The sequence below is a fragment of the Neodiprion virginianus genome, chromosome 1 (genome assembly GCF_021901495.1).
Source record: "Neodiprion virginianus isolate iyNeoVirg1 chromosome 1, iyNeoVirg1.1, whole genome shotgun sequence".
NCBI lineage: Eukaryota > Metazoa > Arthropoda > Insecta > Hymenoptera > Diprionidae > Neodiprion > Neodiprion virginianus.
In genome coordinates this window covers 30,402,611-30,428,840 of record NC_060877.1, presented here as the reverse complement: position 1 = coordinate 30,428,840, position 26,230 = coordinate 30,402,611, and the positions used below count along the sequence as shown (strand labels likewise).

The window sequence follows — 26,230 nt, the reverse complement described above, 5'->3', positions numbered from 1 at the left end:
GATTTCGTTTTAACTTGTGCTGCTGTCTTGGCCTATATTTTGTTCTGGCCTAAATAATTTACTGATCATTTAATTGCACTTAGTGTTACGTTGCTGGACAGGGATAACAAACTTTTAGTCTCATTGATCATCAATTTTTGATTTATTAAAAATATCGGCAAACAAGTATCTGAAAATCAGCCTATGATCAATACAGCTTTCATATTATATGAATAATGATTGGTACATTTATAAAGCATATGTAACTTCCTATTTAGGAAGGCTGTTTGCGCCGCAGTTTTGATTTAGAATTTTCTAAAGAACATGTCTAAAACAGTAAGTTTTTGTGGTTTCAATTACATTTCGATCCCCTGGTAATATTTTTAGTTAAAATACTCATCAATGGTAGTAGTAATAAAATAACTTTTTATCAAACAACTAGGTACAAAAATATGTTTTACTAATTAATATGTTAGTTTGTACATGAAAATCGGTGAAATCGGTATTCAAAGTGTGAAACGATTTTTCATCCATCGAAATATTGATCGCTTTGCTCATTCCCTAGATGTACAATATCAGTGAAAGAGGGAATATTCAATGAAAGGTACAAAGTGACTGATAAGAACATTAATTCTAATGATAGTAATTGTCGGCAAAATCTCAATATCAATCATAATTAGTATTATTTCTACGTTCAATATCTCTAATCTCCAATATGTCCGTTTTTAATCGCAATTTCATAATTTCTCTCCATATATCCGATCTGTGTTCCTCATTCACGATTCCCAATCGCAGTAAAATGTTCTCATTGACCCTCAGAAGCGCTCTGCCAGTTATATCATGCTGTATAAAGAGAAAACAATACAGGAATTAGGTCCTCATCTGTTATATTCAAATATAATATGCTTGAAATCAATGAATTATTCCCTAAAGTCAAAATTACATACATAATACAATAAGTCGGACGTTACGTGCTATCATATTCTCTCACTTACATACAAAAACTTTTCATGATACAATTGATAGTAATCGCTACAGTGTCTCCGCAACCACTTCTGTACATCTAAGACATTCCACAAGTAAACTGGACGGGGCCGCGCAGTTTTATTCTGAATCACAGAGAAAATACTTAAGGCATGTGAAAACATTCTCACACTTAATAAAATATTATAACTTGTAATTCCAAGGATGCAACGTAACTCTTACTTTCGGTTTGTTATAAGAATTCATGCTCTCCTCAACCATTATTGAAATTTTAGGGTTAGAAACAATAATTGTTTACAGCAACGAGATCACCTGGGGGATAGCAGAAATTATTTTAATAACGGTGTTAATTGTAAAATAATCGTTTAATTTCAGAAAATGTAGAATACGGCAATTTAGACTCAATATTTGCCGTAATCTAAAAATAGAATTATACACGATAATTGCAGAGGAAACTGTACTGACCTCAGTGTACTCAGTAAAATTGCACCATCAAATTGAGCTCGTTTGTTTCCCGTGCTAATTACTCAATGCTGTGCAGATCAGACTTCATCATCTTCAAATCATACACACACGAATGTAAAGATATATTTTGAAAAAATATATTCATACGAATCAGTAGATTGTACTGTTATACGCTCTAATTGTAAGATTGTATCATAGTTCAGTGCCTGCCTGACATTTACAGTCAGAGCAAGTTTACAAAAGTTTACAAACATATGACTGATCCACCTGGTGTCGCTTTTAGGAACTAAATTTGAAGCCGCGCAATCACAAGTTACCACCGAACGGTAGCGACCAGTCGTAGCCGGCTACACTTCGTGGCTGGTTGTGGAGCCGGAGCCTTCCGCCGAATTTTGCTACGCCGCGCTACGAACTACAGGCAGTCCGGCAGTCGCCACGTTGGAAGTGTTGACGGTGGTGAATCAAATTTACCTGACGTTACCGAAATTATATTTATAAGGATTATTTATACTGAGCGGAACGAAAGCAAGGTTAGCCACAGGATTGTTTACATCATTATTCGTTTCAATTTTATGCCCAGATTGTGTTCTTAACTGCATATGTCAGGTAGTTCTTATTAATCCGTATGACATTTCAGTCGACTATCAAATCCTGTCCTCCACCAGACAACTGGACCTTTCATAAGGTGTATTACTTTATATTAGGAAAATATTTACGGTTTGTGATCTCATCTTGCAACGATGCATCCAGTATTCATTGCTGTACGGCTCTATCATCAATGCTGTAGCTGATCAGATCTCTTGCGTAGCAATATTGCATCTTTCATTTTTGAATTATTGTTAAGAATTCATTACTCGTACTCCGAGTAATTAAAAACTTGATACCACTGTCTGCTGTTGTACAAGTCAGACTATCATGACCCGTTTGGTTGTATTATTGATAATTATTTGTGCACTTATATCTCCAGAAGTATAACACATATATTTGCTTATGTAACTTTTTAAAAGTCATTAATTTAAAACAATTAATATTTTTATTCGTTACGGTGATCAGTATACAAGATGAAAGTGAAGGAACTGTTACGCACTGTAAATGTGGCGTGGTCTCCACCTGCTCAACACCCGATATTGCTAGCGGCAGGAACCGCTGCACAACAGTTAGATGCTAGCTTCAGCACATCAGCCAGCTTGGATTTATATGCTCTTAATCTACAAGAACCCGGCTATGACATGGATCTTAAAGCTTCGATATCTAGTGATCACAGGTTACCGTTGTATCATTTTCTTCCTTTCATATTCTTATTGTTGAAAATCCATATAAATTTATGCTATCCTTATCTTCCCTTATGTTTCAATTTTTAGATACTTACTGATATTTAAAAGTGTTTCTTGTTTTCAAGGTATCACAAGATCATATGGGGATCTTTCGGCAATAATCCTGCTGGTATAATAGTAGGCGGTTGTGATTATGGAACTATAAAAATTTATTCAGCGGCTAAGATGTTAGCCAATGAAAGTGATTGCATCCTCAGTAGCCCTGACAAGCATACTGGTCCTGTGCGAGCCATGGATTTTAATCCTTTCCAATCAAATTTATTGGCCACAGGAGCCACAGAAAGTGAAATTTACATATGGGATCTCGTTAATACCAACACTCCAATGACTCCGGGAACTCGAAGTCAACCTCTGGAAGATGTCCAGTATATTGCATGGAACAAGCAAGGTATAGGGTATAAATTATATTATCATAAACTCAGGTGTAAATTTTCACTTACCTATAATTAATCGAATCCCTTTCCAAACTCGACTCAGCCAATTCAAATTCCAAAACTGGTAATTTGCAGATTTGAAACCGTTGATTTAACTTCAAAATTGTTTGTAGAAAACAGTATGATAATTATAAGATCGAGTGTTACTATTTCAGTGCAACACATTCTCGCTTCCACTTTCTCTCAAAGATGTGTGATTTGGGACCTACGGAAAAATGAGCCAATAATCAAGCTAAATGATGCAAACTCAAGGGTAGGTTTAGTTTTTTTCAAGTTAATCAAATTGTCATACACTATCAACCAACTACTCATCTTAACTTCAGGTTCGGTGGAAAGTGGTACAGTGGCATCCAGATGTTGCAACACAGTTATGCCTTGCATCAGAGGATGATCAGAGCCCGATAATTCAGCTTTGGGATCTCAGATTTGCCACATCACCCCTAAAAACTTTAGCGGCTCATCAGCGAGGCGTTCTTTCAATTGCTTGGAATCTACACGACCCTGATCTTCTGGTCAGTTGTGCCAAAGACAATAGAATACTTTGTTGGAACCCAAACTCAACGGCGACTGTAAGTTTATCTACAACTTTGCATGCCATATTTTGACACTTTGATTGAATTTAGTCATGAGTGTTCATTCAATCATAGAATGGAGAAGTACTTTGTGAGTTGGCACAAACAAATCAGTGGAACTTTGATGTCTCTTGGTGTCCACGCAATCCTGGATTAGTAGCTGGCAGTAGTTTTGATGGCCATGCAGTTGTTTACTCACTCTTGGGTGGTCAGCAACAAGTTTCAAGTGAAACTTCGAACAAGATTGCTGATTCGTTTCCTGGAATGGATGCCTTTGCTCAAGCACCGCCATTGCTGCAAAATGAATCAACAGTAGATCTGAAAAAAGCTCCTAAATGGCTAAAAAGGCCTGCTGGAGCTTCGTTTGGTGTGAGTAATCTGTGTACTTTACATAATTGTGTAATCTGTACGTTGAACTAACTTATACTCAGTTTTACCGATTTACAATTTACATTTTAACTCTTTTTGATGATATGAAATGTAGTCAGTAGGGTGTTAAATTTTAATATCCATGTTTAATTTGACAATTATACAGACATTTGTTTAATTTCAGTTTGGTGGAAAACTGACATTATTCGAAAATGACCCACCTAATTCGAATGGTCGAATCATTATATCACAAGTAATAACTGATCCAGAATTAATTCACCGATCAAATCACTTAGAAGCTGCACTCCAAAACGGACAGTTTGGCGATTTCTGCAAAGGAAAAGCTGATACTGCAACTAGTGATCATAATCGTAAAGTATGGAGTTGTTTGGGTGCACATTTTGGAGATAATATCACTGGAGATATATTAGAATTATTAGGATATGATTCGCAATCGATTAACACAAAGCTCAGCAAGTTTGTACCTGAAGAACAAACTGAAACAAGCACTGAACTAAATAAATTAAATAATGTAGGTATTTTTCCATCTTGACACAAACTGAAAAATGTTCGTAGTGCTGAATGAATAAAATATTTCCATAAACAGATGAAAGTTACAATTACTCGTTGTAATAGGTTTCTAATGGCAATGTAACTGACGGAAGTGCAGCATTTGATGCGATTGCTCAACAGGAGCAGACAAGACAATCTCCAGCTTCGGTCAAGCCTATTGAAACCAATTTCAAACTCAATACTGGAGATGGTAATACTTTCTACATGTGTATCTAATTACCAGCTCACAGGTCTAAGGTAGTTTACTAATTACTTGGTATTTCAGATGAAGAAGGTCTCATCACTCAGGCAATTCTACTTGGGAATATTGAAGCAGCCGTTTCTCTTTGCTTTACGAATAAGAGATATGCAGATGCAGTTATTCTATCAATGGCTGGAGGACCTGACTTACTTGCTAAAACGCAATACAGATATTTTTCGGAGCATTCAAGTGCTCTTAATTCTCTTATAAATTCCCTGGTTAGTGAAGACTGGGGTGATATTGTCAGAAATTGTGATATCAAGTGTTGGAAAGAAGCATTGGTGGGAGTTTTCACACATTCCAACCCCGAAGAGCGTTCAGCCCTTTGTGGTAAGTGTATATAATAATAATAAAAATAATCACTCCTCTCTCGTCATAATCTTTCGGGTATGTCCCCATAAATGATTAGCCTGTGCAAGGTGAGGGAAAGATGGGTTCATAACCATCATTATACGTCTGCAGCTGTGTTAAGCTTTTCGGGAGAAATACCTACTCATGATTACACAGGGGGCAAGGAAAACTGAAAAATACCTTGCCCAGGTGTAGCTGGACCCAGTTCAAACCTCAGTTTCATGGTTCGGCACTTGAACGATGTGACCTGTCTTACAATTTTTACGACTTGCCATTCAGGTCTTCTTCGACAAGCTGGGGAATGTAACTCAAGTCCTCTCATTCTATAGTCTTGAACAATAGTGCAACGCCACTATGCTCAATGAATATAACCGATTGTAAAATAAATGGGCACTGATTGTTGGTAATTTAACTGAAATAATTTGTCACATGGTATAATTGAAATACTGAACATTGTTCTTTCAGATGTGCTCGGTGATCGATTGGTATCTAGTGGTGATCCAATCTTCAAACGAGAGTCCCAGTTTTGTTACATTTGTTCTGGAAACTTAAATAAAATGATCGAAGCATCAGAAGAAGAGGTTCAAGAAGTTGTGGAGTTAGTAACTATCATGCAGAAGGTTTTAGAAGCTCAAGGAAACATAGATGTTAAAATAGAGGGAAATGCGGCTGTCCTACTATCTCAATATGCTGAAATGTTAGCTGCGGAAGGAAATCTAGAAGCTGCTTTAATTTATCTCGGTAACAGTCAGGAAGCAAAAATCGCAGCATTGAGAGATCGCCTCTGTAAGGCCTTGGGATACATTCAACCAACTGCCCAGCAAGCACAACCCAGAGCATCGATACCAGGTCAACAGACTTACTACAGCCAATCCAGAAGATCGACTCAACCTATGATTCCTCCACAACCAGCATACGATCCTTCAAAAACAGCATACGATCCTTCACGTGCAGCAATACCACAAAATAATTGGAACACAACACCTACTAAACAAACATATGGACCTGGCACCAATCAGTTTGGGGGTCCACAACAAGGCCAATTTGGAACGATACCAAATCAATCTATTCAATCAACATTTGCTGATCAATATGCACCACAAACTTACGGGCAGTTACCAGTTGTACCGCCGGTTCAACCTCCGCCACCACCACCCTCAATAGGTTTAAATCCCACTGGGTCTAGACCTTCAAGTGTCGGTCCACAAGCTCGTTCAAAGTACATTCTTGACCCATCTGTAAAAACAAGTTCTTTTGGAAGTCCATATGGCAATCAAAACTCTTTTGCACCTACGCTTCAGACGTATAACAATCAGCCACAATCTCAAGTTCCACCTATACAAGGTTTTCCCCAGCAAAACTCTTTCCCGACACAACCTACCGTGTCACCAAATTTCTATTCCAATCAACAACCACAGCTGCAAAATCTAGTGCTTAATCAACCAGCAACCAGCCTGACCAAGCCTTCACAACCTAATATAATGAATCCTATGCAAAATACTGCTCAGTCGTCTATGTACAACCCTGTTAGTGCACAACCACAACCACCACCAGCTCAAACATACAGTAACGAAATCAGTTATCAACACAATTCACAACAGTCTGGCTGGAACGACCCTCCAAATGCAAATACCAGTCGAGTACAGGTGAGTCTGCTACCTTGTAGCACTAAAAATGAAGAAATATCTAAGCCAATGTGGGCGTATGGAAAGGTAATTGAACAATTCCGTTCAATAGTTTATTTTCAATACTCAAAATTTTCCTGTTCCGTATCGGATTCAATTTAGATCGTTTTTAATATCAATTTAAACTACAGAACATAGACTAAAATAAGTAAATGGTACAAAATATTCGTTAGTTCTGGCATTGACAAAAGTGATAAATCGGTGTTTATCTTTCTAAAATGGCCTAGCCATTGTTGACAGTCAACAACAATAATATAATGTCCGCGGAGCATGCAGGTAGCAGGAAATGGAAAGAAAAACACCTGAATTCTGGTACTCCAAAGGTAGCAAATCTTCTGGGCATTTTGCGTGACTTTTGAAATAATGTTACCGAAGTTCTTTAATACGTTGTTACCTACTGAATTAATGTGTTCGTCACCTGTTTTGCATTATGGCCATTCATAATTTTGGGACTTGTTCCCTACATTCCCCGTATATAATTGGAACATTCAGTTCCTATGTTTGTTACCATAATACCCAAAAAAATTTCAGGGATTTTTGTAATACCTAAAATTCATCCTGGCTGAATACGATACATAATTCGAAAGGATTTTCAGTGTTTCACAATGTATTACATTTGGACTGCTTCCATGCTAAATCCAAGTACTAACTTAATTTTTCTGTGGAATATTTCCTAAAAACTACAAGAACTTAGTTGTTTTGAATAATGCAATTGAACATTTTGGTCTTATTATCTTATAGGTGAAATTTATTCATTATTTTCAGATTATGTTTAAGTAATTGTGTTATTATTTAGGCAAGAGCGGACTCCTTTCAGCCACAAACTCCAATCTTACATCCAATTTTCGGCAGTACTCCGCAACAGGAACCAGTTCCTAACGTAAGACTAAATACTGAATATGCAAATTTTTAATGTTGCAACTCAATCCTTACTGAATCGTCGATATTTCAATGTTGGCAACAAATTGTAATTCTGTTTAATCGCTTTTCAGCCAATTGCACAAGAAAGTGCTTACTCTAATTCCCACTTACCTTATGGGCAGCAACAACAATATGGTCCACCTCAACATATTCCATCGCAGTTCAACCCACCTGTTGAATCATTACAACCTGTGCAGTCAGCAAGAATTGCTGAACCTGAGAAACCAAAACCACCGATACCAGAGGAACATGTACATTTAAAAACTGTATTAGATGAAGTCAGAACTCAGTGTTACAACAATGCCAAGAATCCGGTAAACTTCATTAGTTGATAACGTTCATTGAAAAGTTATTGGATGAGTAATGCTGTGCTTCTTATTCATTTATGCCACAAACAAATAATATTTTCAAAAGCCATGTTCACAAATTCCGTTCATACTTACTTTATTATTTCAGCAAATCAAACGAAAGATAGAAGAAGTATCAAGAAAACTGGAAGTTTTGTATGATTGCCTACGAGAAAATAAGGTGAGACAATTAGATATTGCCAGAGTTTGTAAGACAAGTATGAACATAGAAGTGACTGCCAACTGACTGTTGTTTTTTCAGTTGTCCCCAAGTACTCTGTCTTCTCTTCATCAAATGTCTGAAATGATACAGAGCGGGAATTATACCGGTGGATTGGGACTTCACACGCAACTTGTTTCCGGGCCAGATTTTAGTCAGATAGCCTCATTTATGCCTGGGCTCAAAGTTCTGTTGCAAAGTGCTTTGCAACTTGGTGTATACATCAGATAGTTTGTATTAGAACTATAGATATCTATAGTTCAAATAATAAATTTATGCATTCGTTACGGTTTTAATTTGTAAAAAAAAATGGCACCCAGGGTCAAGAACGTAAATACATAAAAACATTTTTTCAGAACATCCCTAGTTCTAGTACGCGAAGGCATTATCAACATAATTCTTAAGACATCAGACTGATTTTATAACGATATTGAAGAGTTCAAACTGAATCACAGAAATTGATTTTATGGCTTCATTTTGTAAGTAATCTTGCGCATAATTTTATGGATATTAGACATTTGAAAGTATAATATTCAATACCACTTGAGGAATCACCAGTAATTTACAATACTCTCATCACATTTTTATCTGCAAAAAATCAAACAAATCAAACAAATCTATTTACCAGACTTTGACAAACATTTAGTTCATTTGAAATTTGCTGTATATGTACATACAATTGATTTCTAAAATATAAGTACCGTATAGTACCAATCTAGTAAAGATAACGGCGTCAAAATTATCAGAATTTCAAACAAACAATTTGAACCAATGGGTTTAGAAGGGATCAACTGAGTGTTGGAATAATTCTTTATCACTCTGTTAATTATAATCTTTAGTGAACGCTACATTTAAATCTAAAACGATCTGAAATAAAATGTAGGTCTCATTGATTGTAAGACTGCTACTTCAGTCCCGAATTATCTTCTCGTCAATTTGTAATAACTTGAACATGGGAAGTATTAACCTCCAGAGTATTAACATCAACCATCACACTTTGAATAGTAATTTATTTTCCGTAACTACAAGCCAGTAAAATAATAAGCTGTTTCGAAGTTACAAAAGTTAAGTTTCTGGTGTCTTATCACACCAATTCGGATTTTTTGAGCCAAAAGTTTAAGGGTGTCTGGAAGTTAGCACAACTTTTTTTTAATATTACAACAATAGTACTTGCAAGTAAACATATTATGGAATTAAATGATTACGATATAGTCGTAATACTGATATCGTAGTGAATCCACCACATAAACCTCACTTTGTATAAAAAACTTGGAAATTGACAAATGAATTTTATCGTTAAGCACTACTTTCTAAGTTTATATGCACTAGTATTTTTTCAAATCCACCTACTTTCAAAACGGTATCTAGCATTTTCACACTAGTACTATGTCCCTGTGTCGCATTGCCATTTAAATTCTGTCATTTAATTTCAATTTAAATTTATAACAATAATGAAGAAATTCTAGGCACGAAAAATTAATATAATGAAAACCCCGCTTAACTCAATGAAGATAATTGTTAATACAATAGCGTTATAGTATATAAACTTTTTATATAACAAAAATATTCAACCTATACATTTATATATTAAATAAAAAAATATGAATTGTTGATAGTAATCTTATTTTGTAAGAAGCGAATTGTGAAAGACCTGAAAAACAATTATAAATAAATAATCCAAGAATTATGCTATAAGCTAATTTTTAATAATTCTATACAGTATTCAGCTATAAACTTATCAATTAATACACACGTTATAGACTTATGCATAAAGCTATTCACACGTAGTATTACCCAGACCACAATACAAGTAAATACACTACAAATTACTTTTATGCACAAGCGAAGCTGAGAAAATTTTGAGCAGCACAATTCAAGCCTCCTGAATTTTTTGCACTAGAATGAGCACGAAAAAAGTACTTCACAAATAATTTTCACAACATTACCAGCATGAATCAATTATTGTCCCATTAAACTATGCAGAATAGCATTTTTTTCATTGACAATAAATCTCTGTATAAGGTCATCCATAGGTTCAATTCCATCCCGTGCAGCTTGTCGTCTCATAGCTTGTTTCACTTCTTCTCGCACTCCTTTATCTGCCCCACGTGTTGTTATACGCCGACCTAGTACAATTGCAAAAATGTTAGTATGTATAAAAATTTGAGAATCTGACCATCTTAACTGAAACATTCGTCTCATTACAGTTATATTTGCTTACTCTGTAAAATTCCTGATCCACTGGCTATGTCCAAAGATACTCCACCGCCATGCTCGGTCCACAAATATGTGAGCTCCTCCAATATATCAACGCATATAATGTATGCTTGAAATAATGGGTACCCAAATGAGCCACGATTAAGAATTCGTTCAGTAATAATACCCAACGTACCAGCTTCTTGGGGCCAATCCATTTGCATTAGTACCATAGAATGCCCCAATGCCAAGTCACCAACACCTCCAGGTATTGTGAAATTTTCCTAAAAAGATTAGTTGGTCCTCATTTTGATTTATTGAACTGAGCTAACTGATCATTTATTTTACAATTTCAGTACTCACTTTAATTGACGCTAAAAGTAACCTGGAGCAGTATTGGAGAACAGGATTACGTGCAAGTGTCAGATAATGCAGATGACGTACAGCTGGGACAGTTAGGTTCATAGAAATCTTACCACGTGCTACTGGAAGCATACTGGTAATCAAGACAATGTGTTCAAGCATGCTCTGGAATGAAATCAGGTACGTGACCATTAATGTCTGTAACATACCTTAGTAAAAGAAGTTCTGGATTCATCAAACTTTAGGCTAAAGGCAGTAATAATTTTGATACGAGTTCAGGGTTGAAAAATGTGATTGCTAATTTACCTTGTAGTCTTTCAAAAAATAGCAAGAGCTGGCTAATCGAAGTTCAGTAGATAGATTGCAGCTTTCTTGCGACAGCCTGGACAAAGTATCACGATGTAGTCCCTTATACATTGCTAGGTCGGTTAGAAATAAGCTCAACCATGTGTCTAGTCGTAATTGCTGACTTAATTTTCCCACTTCTCTTTGAAGATAGTCGCTGCTGTGTAATATGTCCCATAACCTTACAGCTATTCCTAGTCCATTTCCATTATATTCCCCATCACTCGTCACCATTAGTGCTAAAGAATCTTCTCTCTTCCGCCTTTTTAATTTTGGATCTATGTTGTAAACAAAATGAATTATCGTGCGACTCAAATTTTTTTATATTTTTTTAGGGCTTACCAGCAGCAGACGGATAGCTCATTTCTCCAAATGCCTCTACAAGGCAGTATGTTGTTTCTGCCGAATTAATGAGCGCTGCGTGTTCATGCAATACCCTCATTAGTACCACAATAGAACAAACGAGAAGTTGTCGGGCTACAAGTTCTTCACACAAAGATCCGCTATGAGTCGACGCATAAAGCTGTAGTCTTTCACTGTAAGTTTCACGACTCCAAGGCATTGCAAAGAGGGAGCTCAACTCCCACGTCAATTTGCCCCCAATAAGTTCAACCACCTGAAATAATCTGTCCCAGGGCTGCAGAATTTGAGCATCTTGAGGATGTTGTATGTATGCCAAATAAAATTCAACTGCTTTGCAAAGTAAACGCAAACTCAGACGAGGATTAAGCTCAACAGGAGCAGAACCAAGAAGCGGAAGTGCGTCACAAGCCAATAAACGTCGAAATCCATTCACCGCTCGACCAGGATGGCTGTGCTTCTCTGCTGTTAGCAGGGTCTCTACCAAACGGGGCTGTAAAAGCAAATAATAATTGAGGTAATCAACTAAGTAAATGTTAATCAGTCTATGGAAAATGAAAATTGTGATATTAATATTTACTCCGTGAGTAGCGATAGTCTGTGGAAATCGTCCCAGCAGAAGGAGCAATAGTTTGCAGTGTTCCATTGTATCCTCACTGTGATCAGCAGTCATGACAAGAAGCCGATGTTGCAAATCTTGGGGAATGTGCTGAAACATTTGGCACAACAGATCTGCTTCTGGATCGCATTGCTCTGATCTTAAGCACGCCGTTACTGTTTCAATCTCTTTCCATATATCACGATCATCCGGAAAATTCTGAAATCTATCAAAGAAATGAAAGAGGTATGAAACAATTTTGAGTCATGTTAATAAAGGATCTTACATTTCACTGAAGCATTTTGCAGCTTCCTTGACATTTTTTGATAACTTCTCGATACGATACGCCTCAAACTGAAATGAAAGAAAATTCGATCATCAGTGGTAAAATCATGTCAAAGGTACCGATTTTAATGGTACATGAAACCAAGTGATCTATGTATCAACTATGTTGTTTACATCTCGTTCTAACCTGTACTTTGGCACTGTGGGGAAATAATGATTTCGCTGTAATCAACCACGACTTGGCGGCATAAATATTCCTTGGCAGTTCTTCTTTGGCTCTCCTTATCAGGTATTCTTCCTTCGAGAGATTTTCGGAGCTCTTTGCTTTCTCCAACATCGTGTATACTTTTGGATTTTTGATCGCACCATTCGTGTACACAAAATTGAAGGAATTAGGCTTGCCGACATTCTGGCGTCTGCTCGCTTTTTACAGCCGGTCTCAGTGCTCTGGCCGTTTGTCGCTTGTGTGGCATTCTAGTGGTATCATAGTATTGATTCGGATTGAGAGCGGTGGACACGCAGTACATTTGATGTGACAGAATCCGAAATACGATAGTAGAGATTTAAAAAATGTCGAGAAAGTCCCCAAGTCTTGTCGAATATTTCGCAGAGCGTGAAAAACACAAATGCGGCTACTGCAAGAGTCCTGATACAAACTGTAGCCATGGTGAGTAGTAAAAGTATGTATGTATACGGATAGATACGTGGTAAGAGAAGTAAGGTTATCATTTAATTTAGGTTAACAACCACTATTTCAAGCACGAATTAAGATATATTTTTACAGGCATGTGGGCATATACCTTAAAAGTTCAAGACTATCAGGACCTTATCGATAGAGGCTGGAGGCGCAGTGGCAATTATTGTTACAAACCTATAATGGACCAGACTTGTTGTCCCATGTATACTATCAAGTAAGCGCCAAATAACTTTTTTGCATTGTCAGCAATGAAATAATCGTGACTTTCAATATTTTGGCAACATCAGCTTTATTCATATACTGAAACTTCGCAATAGCAGACACCTTCGGGACTGAAAATCTTGTCCGCTATAAAGTATCCGTTATTAAAGGGTATATTTCCATTATGCCGAGGATTTCTAACTTGTCTATTATGAAGACGTGTCTGCTGTTAAGAGGTGTCCGTTGAGAGAAGCTTCCCTGTAGTATTTTCGTTTGAATGCACTGTAGGGATCTAATTTTTAAATTGTCCAATCTCAAAACTGTTGATTCTTAGATGTGAAGCATTGGAATTCAAAATATCTAAGTCGCAAAAGAAGCTAATGAAAAGAATGTCCAAGTTCTTGAAAGGTGAATTGAAAAAGAATGATACAGCACTTTGTGATGAATTTGTTCAAGACGACTCAGGTAAATGTTGATCAGTTTAATTTTTATGAATAATTCATTTATGTAATATCGAACATTGAAAAAAGAAGAATCCATTTTTTTCAGATTCCCGTCTTATGGAAGTTCAGAATTGTGCTGAACAAGTTGAAAGAGCACGTAATAATGCTACCAATATTGACGTGTCTCTAATTGCTGATACACTTGATCTAAGATTACCTTCCCCGACGAATTCCACCAATAGTCAGAGTATAACTGAAAGCAGTTATTCTGCTGCTAAGGTAAAACATGATACAAATCTTACCCCGATGTCCTCTACTAGTAAAGATTATAAGTCAGGAATGGGTGTTGACCAAAGTAAGCCACCACCTAAGAAGGCAAAAATTATACGACTGGAGCGTAAACAGAATAAATTATTGTCAATGGGAAAATCAACAACAGAAATTAATGAAATATTAAACCAGGGAAAATCAATAGCTGTTGGCAAAACGTTGGAGGAATTATTTCATGAAGAAAATGTGGGACAGAAGAAACTAGAGGTGCTAAATTAAATATGTTCAATAATTTATATGTCTGTGATAATTAATACCATAACACATTTGCTCCAATTTTGTTCACTATGCAATATTGAAAAATATATTTTGTTAGACAAAAGTTGAGCATAGCTTGACTATCGTTAGTGAATTTTCTTTTTAGCTCTGATATTCGAGCACTGAAAATATTTCACAGTATAAAATGCCTGGGTTTGTTCATATTATTGGTTATAATAGCTTCTGATCTAATTGGAATCCTTTAACCTTTAGGCCGCCGCCAAGCTATAGTCAAGCAATATAAATGTGGGCTATTTCAATATACATTAAAATCACCGGTGATCTAAAGGTTAATCGTTAATGTTACAAACTGCAATTTGTAAAATAAGTTTCTGTAATTTTTCAAACTTAAAATTTTCCTTTCCTTATAAGTTGCGGCTTGTTAGAACCTCACCAATGAGCAGTGAGTATATCAGCACTTCGCAGCAAAGTTACGAATTGTACAAAAAATATCAAATGGCAATACATAAGGACCGAGCTGAGCAGGTTACGCAACAACAATATACAAGGTTCCTTGTAGAATCACCTTTACAGGTAACTCCAAATTTCACCAAACTAATGAACGACAACATCAGAGTATTAAAGTACCAAGATTAACGATAGATTTCAATGATCATAAATTCTTAGAATACTCAAAAGTTCGATCGTATAAGGCAAATGTTGCAATTTAAGCAATACATGCAAGATTGGAGCAAAGTGTACCATGATAAGAGGCTAATGATCCATGTACCTCCCGTAAAAAAATATTAATTAATATGTCTCAGAAGCGAATTATTCATTTAGTTGGATGCTAAGATAATCAAATTCTTTGTTGTCATTAACATTGATAATTCCACTTGAACATTTTGGATCCTTGCATACAGTAAAAAAAAAACCGTTATACTTCAGTTCCTTTGGCAAAAGCATATTAATTAAAGTCATGTTTGAATTTCTCTAGATTAAATTGGTAAGCATTTCATCTGAAGAGTTTCTGGATACTTTTGAATTAAGTGTAAATCTTTATAAAAAGTATCAAATGGCAGTTCATAAAGAATTGCCTGAAGAATGTGACAAAGATTCGTTTACAGAGTTTCTCTGCAAAAGTCCGTTGCAGGTACACTTTGGTCAAATATGCTTGATGTCCTACTATAAACTTTAATCAAATTATTGATCCATCTATACACATTTTCAAGGAATGGGTCCCAGCTGATGGCCCACCACAAGGATATGGATCTTTTCATCAGCAATACTGGCTTAACAATCAACTAATTGCTGTTGGTGTAATAGATATCTTACCATCATGCATTTCCAGTGTGTACTTCTTTTACGATCCAATTTACTCACACATCTCTCTAGGAACATATGGGTCAGTACAATCAATTTAGTACAGTTATAAAGATACAGAGGTAAATTCAGTTTTTCGACTTAAAGTTGTTGATTTATAACGACAGAAACAATTTCCAAATGTAAACGAGTTACAACGTATTACTTTATAACAAAGTTATCATTTGCAGTTCTCTTCGAGAAGTGATGTTAACAAGGCAGTTGAATAAATTAGTTCCAAATCTGAAATATTATTACATGGGTTTCTATATTCATACATGCCCAAAAATGCGATATAAGGCTGGACTACGTCCATCAAAACTATTATGCCCAGAGACATATGTATGGTGTGACATTGAAAACTGCCTGCCAAAGTTGGACAAAGAAAAATACAGCAGACTGAATGAAGATCTAGATGCTATTGATCAAAACTTGAGCAATGATATCACACAAGTAAATACCGCAATTCATTACGTATTAGACTAGATATCCCGTTTACGATTTGTAAAAGTCAATTTTATATTGGATGTATGCAAGCCCTTTTCACTACAGAGCAATATTCATTACAGGTATCAGTTTGTTACAACAGAAAGATCATACCCTACCATATTTACAAAAAACAAGCACATTCGTCAGCTGATGAAGATGAAATCAGGGAATACAGTCACCTTGTAGGAACAAGGTGTGCACGAAACTTGGCCCTTTATCGCAGATGATCAAATTGCCACATAATATAGCAAAGGATATTTAACAGGTTGGTCATTCCTTTGAATCATATCATTAAGTAATTTGATGTACACAAAACAACCAAATAATAATTATTATCTATTCATATTTATCAGACAAATAAGGTTCACATTTTAAACCAAGTTCTCTAAAATTGGTTCAAAAATTTTTCTGTAAACCTTAGACATGAAGCGCCATGAAAAATGTTTGCTAGTGTATTTACAGATCAGTGCTACTTTGTGCATTTTGTGAAAACACGATCAATCTTTTTTATGAATTCACAGTACCATTTGTTTCTGCCATTGGCTGCATGTTCTCTCCAAAATTTTCGGAACTAATGTCGGGTACGTGGGGCAGGCCTTGGTGAAAATATTGTAAACGACTGTTTCCAAATAGAATGAACAGCAGTCCTGGTCCTAAATACATTGCTGCATTCACAAAAAACATTATCCTCCAGCTCCGTATAGCATACTAAAACAAAGTAGTTGTTATAGAATCTCAAGGCAGTTGTAGAAGAACTAGGAAAACTTTTTGTGTTAAATCTTACATTTGCATGCAGTAGCCCTCCGAGCGTCAAGGCAGATATTACTGCGGAAGTTGTTCCAAAAGTAGATATTAGACTTATTATATTACTGCCATAAACCGGTGAAAGATCTTGAGGAATTGCAGCACTGCTTTCAGATGAAGCACCATTAAATGTCATCATTACTGTGATCGTAATATAGGCATACCAATAGTTACAGTGCAAGTTGAGCCCTCCTAAGCATAGTGATAATATCCCTGGTATGATATGTGCTGAAACAGAGAGAGAAAATTGCGATAATCAAATGAATATTTATGCTCATATAGCATAATATTAATATGTTAAATCGGAATATTGGAGAATATCCATTATTATTCAATTAAAAAATTATAAAACTAGTGCTACAGCATCTGCAGACACGAAAAATACTTACAGAAAATTGTGAATATGCGCCTCACTGTCGTGAAATTTTCAACGGATAAATGCTGATTATATTTAACAAACATCTTCCACATATATGTAATCAGACCACTAAAAAACAGTCGGGTAAGATACGGAACCAGAATGTATAAAGATGCCTGGAAAATGTAAAGCAAGAGATATTTTTATAGGTTTTTTTTAACAGGTCTAGGTTCTTTACCTCTTTTATCGTAAAGCCGGATACTTCAACAAGATATTTAGGTCCAAAAAGCAGCCAGAAATAAAAATTCCAGAGATCACCGTACATAAATATGCACAACACCCAAATTGGTTTATTCTTTAGTATCCTCCACCATGGGATTGAAACAATCTTCAAAGTTTCAATAAGTTTAACATTTAAAATCAGATAATTGTTAGCTTGTAGAATTATAATTCTACCTTTTAATTATCTCACATTTCTTAGTTCCAAATATGTTCCTACAGGAATAGTTTCTTCTAAGTAGATTCTTTCTTGTGCAGAGACAAAATAATTTTTAGCTGGTGAATCTGTGACTAACAAACACCAAAATGGTGTTAATATGATTCCAACTGCACCGATTGCGTAAAATGGAATATCCCACCCTAGCTCTTCACCCAGATAAGCTGTTCCTATCCAACCGCAGATTGTCCCAAGTATTCCTCCTGTAGTTCCCAATTGGATCCTATTATGCAGTAAATAACCCCTCCACAATATCCTGATTTATAAAATATATTTTCTTTCTCTATAACAGAACTAAGGATTAACCATGTAACTGCTAAGGCATCATAGCGGTGTCAAACGTGCCCGTGTCGTAACTGCCAGAAATCGCGAAATGGCGTCATAAAGTAATTCAATATTTTTTAGTATCTCTGGTGAATATTTACTTTTGAAAGCACGTGTTTTCAGTATTTTTGAGGTCAAGGGATCCGATTATGCCGCTACAATGCCTTGGCAGTTAAGTGGTTAAAAAGAGTAGCAGAAAAGATTTAAACATTGAAATGTAAGATAGTACATATCATTTAGTTACCAGCATTGAAAATATATGATATATATATTTATTCCCAATTGAATTTACAGTTTTACTTCACTGGTTGTTGACTGCTTTAAGTTGCACAAAAAATTCAACACAGTGTCCAATATCCTTTGTCACATAATTTATCTTGTACTCACCATATAAACTTCCCGAAAATAATATTCTATCATTCGGCGGAGCCCATTTCAGTGTCAATATTGCAAATGACTCCTGATTGAGTCCCTTGAATTAATTATAATCAGTATAAAAGTTTGTGATTGTAAGAGAAATGCCGGCATTAATTTCACTTTTCCAAAAATCACATTGCTTACTGTGCAAATGCCGATGAAAACTTTCATGAGAAATATTGTCCATTCTCCAAGTCGAAGAAAAAGCGGGATCAGTGTATTCGCAGTACTGGGTAACAAAATAAACCAAGAAATTACGCTTTTTGGACTAAAAGTGGCAACGTACGATCCAAAAAGTTCAGTGCTGTAGAAACCAGCGTAGTGAGCAGCTACAACTCCACACATGCTAAGTTCAGACCAATTATGTATTGGCTGTAATATAGAACATATTATTCAATGGTGTGTGCATATAGCAGAAATATATGAACTAAATATTCACTATTACCGATGAACATTTTGTTTTTCTCGTAGGCAAAATAGTATGAATCTACTGCAACATTTATGAACTGAAACAGGAAATTTGTTTCCACTATACCGAATGACGATTACGGTAATTTTCAGACATCTTCAATGATGTTGCATTTTGAACGCATTCGTTGTCGGTTTGAATGAGTACTCTATTTCTCGGGACCATCGTCAAAATAGCAAAGCTCATCTGAGCCCTTAACATGTAAATGCTACATTTTGCCAAAAGGATCATTATTGCAATTGCGTATCGAATCGCCATTTCATGTCACCAATGAACATAATTTTTTTTCTGTAACTAAAACATATTAATGCTATACCTCATAAATAAATTGAATATTGTATTAGTTTTGGATTATTATTATATAGAATTGGATTATTTCATTCAGAAATCCAATTCTAACATTCTGAGTGGGAATATTTTCTCAATTTTTTCGATACTTGACATTTAGCATTAACTGTGAACATTACTTTTTATTATTTCAATGAAATGTGACTAAAGAAGAGTAAAATCAACGAGACTTGATGTCTTATTAAGCAGTCGGTTGTTTTGTAATGAAGTGTCGAAGCCATGAGAATAATTATTTAAGTCATTAACTAATTTTCAAGATATTTATTAACGTCAAGCCAATTTTCTACAAATTATACCTGTATTTCAGTGCAGTTATTTGATTTTGAAACGTTTTCAATTGAAGCTAATCAATTTATAGTGATTAAAATAACTCACAGTTATAAAGGAATTAAATAAGATTTTATTAACACAACTTTCTCAAAGCGTATATTACAAATAACTGAAGAAGTATTGATTTTACATAAAACAATTGCTTCTAAGCAACTCATTTATCTACAGAGTCACTTTGTTCCATCAGTTTTCAACTGAGTTTCCTCACCATCTGTATACTTTTAATGAGATTTTTTATTACTTCATACAAATTCATTTAAAAAACCACGAAATTCATATCTACCATGATTTGTTGACATAAAATATGAATCCCTGTTCTATCTGACGACCTACTCTGTAAAAATATTCAAAATCACAGACAAAATCTTTGTGCCTAGATAATATAATTGTGTAATATTACTTAACTTCTTAAACGCTATAAGAATTTATTATTATCTCTTAATTGAATCCGTGCATCGATTTGCTGTAATACAGTGCAACAATTCTTACAGTCATTATAATGGGCGCAATAGTTTGTAACTTTTCAAATGCCAAATGAATGGTTTGAAAATTCATTAAAATATTTTTCATCTTAAATGTACACTATATAATCATATATAAAACAGTGATCAATAATACACTATATTAGTGTCTGATCGTACATTTTTTTACCGTATGATATTACCTTTGATTCATTTGAAATGTGTTAGGTTGGCAAAGAAATTATCTGTTCACCATATACAGTTGAAATCCCACATTAATCACATTATGACTTTGATGAAGACAAAGCCAAGTTTCTACGGTAAAAGTAAACTCCACATTGAATTAATATATTATTTCACAAAATTTATGCTCTTTGTGCAGTTGGAACAGGTACGGATGTTGCAGGAGCATCAGCTGGTGTTGTAACATCATTCCATGGTTGAACTTCTCCGCTTCCCCCGATGAAAAAAATTATCATGCTGAATATGCACACCGCTGCGCCAACCCAAAAAACGATCTGCCAGTTTTCAATCGAATCCTGTAACGTATATTCAGGTATGAGTTATTTAAATGTCAAGTTTCATTTGAACTGTTATGTTCTGTTCAATGATACATTATCAATTATATTAAAAAAATAAATATGTGTGACAAATGCAAAGCATCAGAATGTTAGCTATCCATGTACCTGAAAGAACATGTACATATTTTTGAATATATGGCACAAACAATTGTAGAGATATAAGATTGCAGAAAACTGGGTTGATCATTACCTGAATACTTTCAGTACTACGGATAGATCATAATGTAGAAACAGAAAACAGTCAGGCCTCAACAGTCTCGGTGACAGTACTGACTGTTCTAGGAGTAAATTAAAACACAGTTCCGCAAATATTGATCATGTGTATTTATTAAAAGTACAAGTTAGAACAGCAGATGTCGATGAAGGTGTTAGCAACACAAGTTTACAGCTTGGGTGGAATCCTTAAAAATCTAGTCTAATTTAAAATAAAAAATGGTGAATCGTGTGTAAAAATATTTAGGTTGATGTAAGACACCATTTCAAGATCACCAGTTATAATCGTACTATGAGTAATAGCATCATAGGTACAAGAATTACTGGGGGTCCATTCTGGCTGTTGTTAGTCTGTCACAAGAAAATTTTGCAGTCGTGGGTCTTGCCAAGCCTCCAGATGTTGTGCAGTTAACAAATGCGAATAAAATAACAGAAACTTCAAGCCCTGCTTTAACTCCGTAATACGAATCTACGTACTACGCGTAATACAAAAGATATGGTAGTAACAGCATGTACATGGGATTTGTGAAACCACATTGAAATACAGTTAGTGCAGGTTGCGATTAGCAAGCTATTTTAATATAGATAATACAGAATGAAGCAGAACTGTTTTAAAGAAAATCTACATACCTCATCACCAATGATTGTGGCTACAATTGGAGGTCCGATGAATCCTGAAGTACATCCAATAGTATTCATGATGCCGTATAAAAATCCAGCAAAGTTAGGTGACAAATCTTGATTATTTGATAGATTGGCAATAACGGCACAGCCATTGAATCCCAAGCTCAGAACGAGAAACAAGTTAGCCAGTACGAAATTACAGCCTGCGTAACTTACGCCGATCAAGAATAATCCAGGAATTAAGTGAGCTGAAGTATACATAAATGTGTTACAAATATTATGATGCATAGGTGTCTGCTTTTCCAAGAGAAAAAGGAAAAAAATCCTACAAAATATTGTTGCAAGTTTCCTCAGCCATGTAATACTTATGTATTTCCGTCTCTTGATCGAGTCACCAACCCAACTGAAGAAAAATCCAAAAACCATTCGGCCAGCCCATGGGAGCGAAGCAAGTGCTCCTCCTTTCGTTAATTTGAATCCTAAACTTTTTGTGAGATACTGCGTCATGGAATTTTGATAAAAGAACAGTAAGAACATGTTCCCGAAGTGGCAGCAAACCAAACTGATGAAAGGCACCGAAGTCAATATTTTCTTCACTGGAGTTTGACGTAAGGTTGGTTTTTCTTTGCCTACTATACCCGCTTGTGATCTATACAGTGAAAAAGTAATAGTTAGATATCAGAAACTGAGAGTTTCTTCTTTCAATCAATTCACATACCGTGCAATGTATTCTTTTTCTTCGTCTGTAATACCAGGATGCTCCTCAGGGGAATCATATGCTATCAGTGCCCAAAGTATCACCCAGACTATCATCATTAAAGATGGAAGATACCACGCTGTTTGCCAATTAATTGAATCTGCTATGGCAGCAACCATTGGATACGTTATTATTGTGCCAAAGCTTCCTCCCAGGAGAGACCATACGAATCTACTTTTCTCATCTGGAGGTGCCCATTTCGCTACCATTGAATGACAAGCAGGAAATGTAATTCCACCGGCAAATCCAATTATTACTCTTGAAACACAAAGAACACCCCAATGGATCTGAGCTAGAATTGGGCTAATCAAAGATAATATCGCCGCTATCAGGGTAGTCCAAAAAATAGATCTCTTTGGTCCCCATTTGATAGCCACAATTCCACCCACAAAATTTCCTGGAGCATTTCCGTATCCATAAGAGGATAGAAGCTGAGCTTGAGTTTGGGCGTCCCACTCAAACACTCTTTTGGAGAACAAGGTGAATCCATCGTTGCCGACTCTCTCCTGACCAAGTAATTCTAAATCTCGCCTGCGGCGAAGTTTGTGTCCCAACAACGCTTCACTTATATTGTGTTCATTAATATTCTGTTTGTGAGTTGCAGCGTCTGGGCTGTCATCTTGGACCTCGTTTTCATAAATCCAGGGGCTATAAATGTTTTCAGGGTCATACCAGATTGCTCTTCTTTCACGAGATGTTTCGCTGGCCTCCTTGTCGCAGTAACCACTTCTAGACGAACCATTTTTTGATGCAGTCATTGGAACGACAAGAATTGGCATTTGGAGACGAGCCATGTAGGATGTCCAGCATGCGGTAAACATCATGACACAAATCATAAACCTCACTGGGATAAATTCTGTGAAACAGTACATCTACGATTTTATACAAATTTTCAAATATTTGCCTACAACATTATTACAGCAAAGGTAAGTGATTCAACAATAAAGAAGAACTCAAACATATTGTTTAGATGGGTTGAGAACAGCATTTAGAAACAAGAAAAGTATCTATAGTACTTACTAAGTACAGAATAATGTTTATCACAATTTAAAAAACCATTGTAGCTACTAATTCCTAAGAAATCATCATCAGGGGTAACATTAACATTCTGCTGCTTGTACCCTAATCTTTGAAACCACGTGAAGTCAGATGAAAACTGTCACATTACTATGAAGACATATTTCTCCCATCATTACTCTATGTTTGAAACATGAATATATTCAGAAAATTATTTAGTAGACTTACGAATCAATGTCCAACATAGTGGCATTATTAAATTTCATATGAAAAGCGGCGTAAGACTCGAAAATAAAAAAAATAAATAAACCGAATTGAAAATGTGTTCATCATACGAGATAGTAGACATTGAGAACAAATGAATACTATTGTTGAGATGAAATGGGGACAATTTCACTCACCATTCCCTCAGTATACTTCAAGTATCAAACAAATATATATACCGTGGAAAATTTGAAATGAAATGCTTTTTTTCACTTATATTGGCATGCTGAAAGTGACCTGTTGCTACTAAATCATACTGAACATATGAATCTCAGTTTGTATACAAGAATAAGAATAATTCAAGTAATCACAAATGTACTGGACAAGGTATAAGAGACATATAATTTTTAAAGAAACATCTAACACGAATACAATTTGAACCTTTATCAATATGTACGCTTCGTGCAAAAGTTTCAAAGCAGTATACCAATAGTTGCAATATAGTTAAGTTGGAAGAAAGTTGCAGAATTACGAGTCTAGCGACTGAAACTTACGTGGAAAGTAGCGCTGGTACAATTTGTCGTACGTCTTCATTGCGGCCAGAGCAAGTAGTTGCAATAGAATGTTGAAGCTCGTTAATATTTACTCCCGCTCACTTGAAAATTTTGAAAATATCTAAAAACACTTCTAAATTTTCCGCGACATTTTCGCACAAACTGTTACCTTTTTCACCCACTGGAATCTTAATGTATGTAATTTCACCAAGTGTTGTGTCAGAACCGTGGACTTACTTCTCTTCTCCGAGACTTTCGCAGGCAAGTGTCGGCCAGGTAATCCGTCCTCTGGTATTTATAGACTTCGCCCCAATGGTGGGGAGAAAATTACCACCCTAATACCAAGGAATACCCTTGGTACTTACCTTTTGTACCATTGATGCCCTCCGCAATCCTCTCCCTCCCCGCCCTTCATGGCGGATTTCTATTCGAAGGGAAATCGCGTAGGATAGATAGAAATACGAGAAAGAAGGAAATGGAAAGGAGAGGGCAGGTAGTGGTTCGTTTTTCGAGCGTGCAGCCCTTGTAGCAAATTACTTTGGTATCAGAATTGTGTGAACAAGAATTTTTGCAGCATATTGTAATAATATATTTAGCTAATTCATATTACATGTGGATACGTAGAAAATTGCTTTAATTTAATCTGAATCGTAATTTAAATTCCAAGTAATCCAAATGAAAACGAAGAGCGGTGGAAATTGATTGAAGCAGTATTAAATGCCAAATTATCCATGTGTTTCGGAATCAATTTTTTTGACGAAAAACTCCACCTCTCTCGTCCGCAGTTCATAGAGCAATGAGAAAATGTTCCGATTCTTTTTCTTGAAATTGAGTTCACCTAAAAATAGACTTCTACAAATTCACCATAGACATCTCACCAATTTTTTCGCATGTAATTTTTGTTTTTTTTTTCAACCGGTCGCAAAGTGTACAAAAACATAAACCACGTTTCGTACAAGTCTTATCGCATAATATGACATTGTGCACCTACGAATTTTACGATTCATAAACTCCGAGACGCCGTTGTTTACGAATATGTAAATTTTTATCGCCTCGTGATAGAAAAAAAGGACGCATAACGAGTGAACTGCACGATTGTAATGCAAAAAGAATGCATTTGTAAAGTTCAATGAGCACGTTATATACTTTATCCGTGGTAAGTCGAAATCACGTAATTCATCATGATTTTTTTGGAGGAAATTCACTTTACATCACGCGAAATATTTATAAATCTTTTTATAAAAGCATCGCTATCTATATAAATCTTAGTTGATACAGCTCGACAGGACTATATTAACATGTTGTATTTACAGTTTCTCCATCAGTCAAGAAAGGCACAAAGTTATGTAATAAAATCCGCGATACTTTCAGGTTTGCAGATGACCGCCGACCGTCACGCGAGAATTAATATACGTGTATTCTTTACTATTTCAACTCGCATAAGCTTGACGAACTGTATTATTCCCATTTACTTATCGTTGTGATTCTAATTTGGCTAGCAAACGTTAAATTTCTAAAATTGGTTATCTTCATTTTATTTTCGCAGAAAAAAAATTAATCCACCAAAAAAGGAAAACGTCAATGACCTTGAATGTCTATGGAAATATATTGCTGCGTGAAGTGTTTGCCAATTATATTAGACTCGAATACTTCTTGCTTGATTTTAACTAGTAATGCATGTAGTGTATGAAATTGACGTCGCTGTACATATCCACATGCAGTACAGAGGTTGCGATTGTTTCGCATTTACTTTATTCGGATGTTAAACTATTACGAAAAAAAATTATAACCCGTTTAAAGCGTCATTAGCAATGGACCTAAGTTCTAAAGTTTTTAATTTGAACTTGGTCCTAAATTCAACTATCGAGGGCTTACTTTCGGCTTGTATATATATAATTGTCTGCCAATGATAAGCTAAATGAACGCTGTTA

The 26,230-nt window shown here is 35.6% G+C and overlaps 6 protein-coding genes across 16 annotated transcripts; 2 read left to right on the top strand and 4 right to left on the bottom strand.

Moving 5' to 3' along the window:
* Positions 1-123: 123 nt before the first annotated feature.
* On the bottom strand, positions 124-1,663 carry LOC124300435 (protein aveugle). The gene is made up of 4 exons (XM_046754541.1): positions 1,429-1,663; positions 1,186-1,275; positions 975-1,088; positions 124-822 (listed from the first exon to the last, which is right to left on the bottom strand). The coding sequence occupies exons 2-4, from the start codon at positions 1,222-1,224 to the stop codon at positions 646-648; spliced, it is 330 nt and encodes a 109-aa protein (XP_046610497.1). The 5' UTR covers positions 1,225-1,275; positions 1,429-1,663; the 3' UTR covers positions 124-645.
* A 78-nt stretch (positions 1,664-1,741) lies between these two features.
* Positions 1,742-10,170, top strand: LOC124300288 (protein transport protein Sec31A). 2 transcript variants are annotated; one of them, XM_046754218.1, is made up of 14 exons: positions 1,742-1,958; positions 2,482-2,692; positions 2,828-3,150; positions 3,352-3,449; positions 3,520-3,765; positions 3,844-4,137; positions 4,322-4,669; positions 4,774-4,900; positions 4,976-5,281; positions 5,768-6,948; positions 7,784-7,867; positions 7,980-8,222; positions 8,365-8,436; positions 8,518-10,170. In XM_046754218.1, the coding sequence occupies exons 2-14, from the start codon at positions 2,490-2,492 to the stop codon at positions 8,704-8,706; spliced, it is 3,714 nt and encodes a 1,237-aa protein (XP_046610174.1). In that variant the 5' UTR covers positions 1,742-1,958; positions 2,482-2,489; the 3' UTR covers positions 8,707-10,170. The 2 variants fall into 2 exon arrangements, with proteins under 2 accessions (XP_046610174.1, XP_046610184.1); XM_046754228.1 differs by lacking the exon at positions 1,742-1,958 and adding an exon at positions 2,093-2,113.
* Positions 9,823-13,061, bottom strand: LOC124300326 (integrator complex subunit 10). 3 transcript variants are annotated; one of them, XM_046754291.1, is made up of 8 exons: positions 12,810-13,061; positions 12,624-12,691; positions 12,320-12,563; positions 11,722-12,232; positions 11,341-11,657; positions 11,035-11,199; positions 10,697-10,955; positions 9,823-10,601 (listed from the first exon to the last, which is right to left on the bottom strand). In XM_046754291.1, the coding sequence occupies exons 1-8, from the start codon at positions 12,957-12,959 to the stop codon at positions 10,435-10,437; spliced, it is 1,881 nt and encodes a 626-aa protein (XP_046610247.1). In that variant the 5' UTR covers positions 12,960-13,061; the 3' UTR covers positions 9,823-10,434. The 3 variants fall into 3 exon arrangements, with proteins under 3 accessions (XP_046610247.1, XP_046610254.1, XP_046610260.1); XM_046754298.1 differs by lacking the exon at positions 12,810-13,061 and having other exon boundaries at positions 12,320-12,556; positions 12,624-12,674; XM_046754304.1 differs by lacking the exon at positions 9,823-10,601 and having other exon boundaries at positions 10,793-10,974; positions 12,810-13,050.
* An 86-nt stretch (positions 13,062-13,147) lies between these two features.
* LOC124300371 (arginyl-tRNA--protein transferase 1) lies at positions 13,148-20,805 on the top strand. 7 transcript variants are annotated; one of them, XM_046754453.1, is made up of 9 exons: positions 13,148-13,289; positions 13,407-13,533; positions 13,855-13,985; positions 14,070-14,242; positions 14,924-15,085; positions 15,724-15,896; positions 16,045-16,306; positions 16,423-16,607; positions 20,732-20,805. In XM_046754453.1, exons 1-8 carry the CDS (start codon positions 13,193-13,195, stop codon positions 16,567-16,569), a joined length of 1,272 nt encoding a protein of 423 aa, XP_046610409.1. In that variant the 5' UTR covers positions 13,148-13,192; the 3' UTR covers positions 16,570-16,607; positions 20,732-20,805. The 7 variants fall into 7 exon arrangements, with proteins under 7 accessions (XP_046610409.1, XP_046610384.1, XP_046610375.1 ...); XM_046754428.1 differs by lacking the exon at positions 14,924-15,085 and adding an exon at positions 15,489-15,644 and having other exon boundaries at positions 14,070-14,500; XM_046754419.1 differs by having other exon boundaries at positions 14,070-14,500.
* On the bottom strand, positions 18,466-19,803 carry LOC124300419 (uncharacterized). The gene is made up of 3 exons (XM_046754515.1): positions 19,277-19,803; positions 18,886-19,113; positions 18,466-18,796 (listed from the first exon to the last, which is right to left on the bottom strand). The coding sequence occupies exons 1-3, from the start codon at positions 19,466-19,468 to the stop codon at positions 18,626-18,628; spliced, it is 591 nt and encodes a 196-aa protein (XP_046610471.1). The 5' UTR covers positions 19,469-19,803; the 3' UTR covers positions 18,466-18,625.
* Positions 19,936-24,929, bottom strand: LOC124300358 (sialin). Of its 2 annotated transcripts, XM_046754392.1 has the most exons (6): positions 24,469-24,677; positions 24,300-24,400; positions 22,486-23,380; positions 22,097-22,416; positions 21,774-22,015; positions 19,936-20,888 (listed from the first exon to the last, which is right to left on the bottom strand). In XM_046754392.1, the coding sequence occupies exons 2-6, from the start codon at positions 24,337-24,339 to the stop codon at positions 20,715-20,717; spliced, it is 1,671 nt and encodes a 556-aa protein (XP_046610348.1). In that variant the 5' UTR covers positions 24,340-24,400; positions 24,469-24,677; the 3' UTR covers positions 19,936-20,714. The 2 variants fall into 2 exon arrangements, with proteins under 2 accessions (XP_046610348.1, XP_046610338.1); XM_046754382.1 differs by having other exon boundaries at positions 24,300-24,929.
* Positions 24,930-26,230: the final 1,301 nt, after the last annotated feature.

Excerpts from the sequence above, each read along its gene's own strand:
- LOC124300435 (XM_046754541.1), bottom strand. The coding sequence starts at position 1,224 with ATGGTTGAGGAGAGCATGAATTCTTATAACAAACCGAAA. Across the intron at positions 1,089-1,185 it reads ATTCTTATAACAAACCGAAA|AATAAAACTGCGCGGCCCCG; the intron begins GTAAGAGTTACG and ends TCTGTGATTCAG. Across the intron at positions 823-974 it reads ATCATGAAAAGTTTTTGTAT|CATGATATAACTGGCAGAGC; the intron begins GTAAGTGAGAGA and ends CTCTTTATACAG.
- LOC124300288 (XM_046754218.1), top strand. The coding sequence starts at position 2,490 with ATGAAAGTGAAGGAACTGTTACGCACTGTAAATGTGGCGTGGTCTCCA. Across the intron at positions 3,151-3,351 it reads TATTGCATGGAACAAGCAAG|TGCAACACATTCTCGCTTCC; the intron begins GTATAGGGTATA and ends TTACTATTTCAG. Across the intron at positions 4,670-4,773 it reads AACTAAATAAATTAAATAAT|GTTTCTAATGGCAATGTAAC; the intron begins GTAGGTATTTTT and ends TCGTTGTAATAG.
- LOC124300326 (XM_046754291.1), bottom strand. The coding sequence starts at position 12,959 with ATGTTGGAGAAAGCAAAGAGCTCCGAAAATCTCTCGAAGGAAGAATAC. Across the intron at positions 12,564-12,623 it reads GCAAAATGCTTCAGTGAAAT|ATTTCAGAATTTTCCGGATG; the intron begins GTAAGATCCTTT and ends TTTCTTTGATAG. Across the intron at positions 12,233-12,319 it reads AGACTATCGCTACTCACGGA|CCCCGTTTGGTAGAGACCCT; the intron begins GTAAATATTAAT and ends TTGCTTTTACAG.
- LOC124300371 (XM_046754419.1), top strand. The coding sequence starts at position 13,193 with ATGTCGAGAAAGTCCCCAAGTCTTGTCGAATATTTCGCAGAGCGTGAA. Across the intron at positions 15,086-15,723 it reads TTGTAGAATCACCTTTACAG|GAATGGGTCCCAGCTGATGG; the intron begins GTAACTCCAAAT and ends CACATTTTCAAG. Across the intron at positions 16,307-16,422 it reads TGAGCAATGATATCACACAA|GTATCAGTTTGTTACAACAG; the intron begins GTAAATACCGCA and ends TATTCATTACAG.
- LOC124300419 (XM_046754515.1), bottom strand. The coding sequence starts at position 19,468 with ATGGCGATTCGATACGCAATTGCAATAATGATCCTTTTGGCAAAATGT. Across the intron at positions 19,114-19,276 it reads ATTACCGTAATCGTCATTCG|CCAATACATAATTGGTCTGA; the intron begins GTATAGTGGAAA and ends TCTATATTACAG. Across the intron at positions 18,797-18,885 it reads TTTTCATCGGCATTTGCACA|GGACTCAATCAGGAGTCATT; the intron begins GTAAGCAATGTG and ends AATTAATTCAAG.
- LOC124300358 (XM_046754382.1), bottom strand. The coding sequence starts at position 24,339 with ATGAAGACGTACGACAAATTGTACCAGCGCTACTTTCCAC. Across the intron at positions 22,417-22,485 it reads GAAAAAGAATACATTGCACG|ATCACAAGCGGGTATAGTAG; the intron begins GTATGTGAATTG and ends TTCACTGTATAG. Across the intron at positions 20,889-21,773 it reads CCACAATCATTGGTGATGAG|GATTCGATTGAAAACTGGCA; the intron begins GTATGTAGATTT and ends TATACGTTACAG.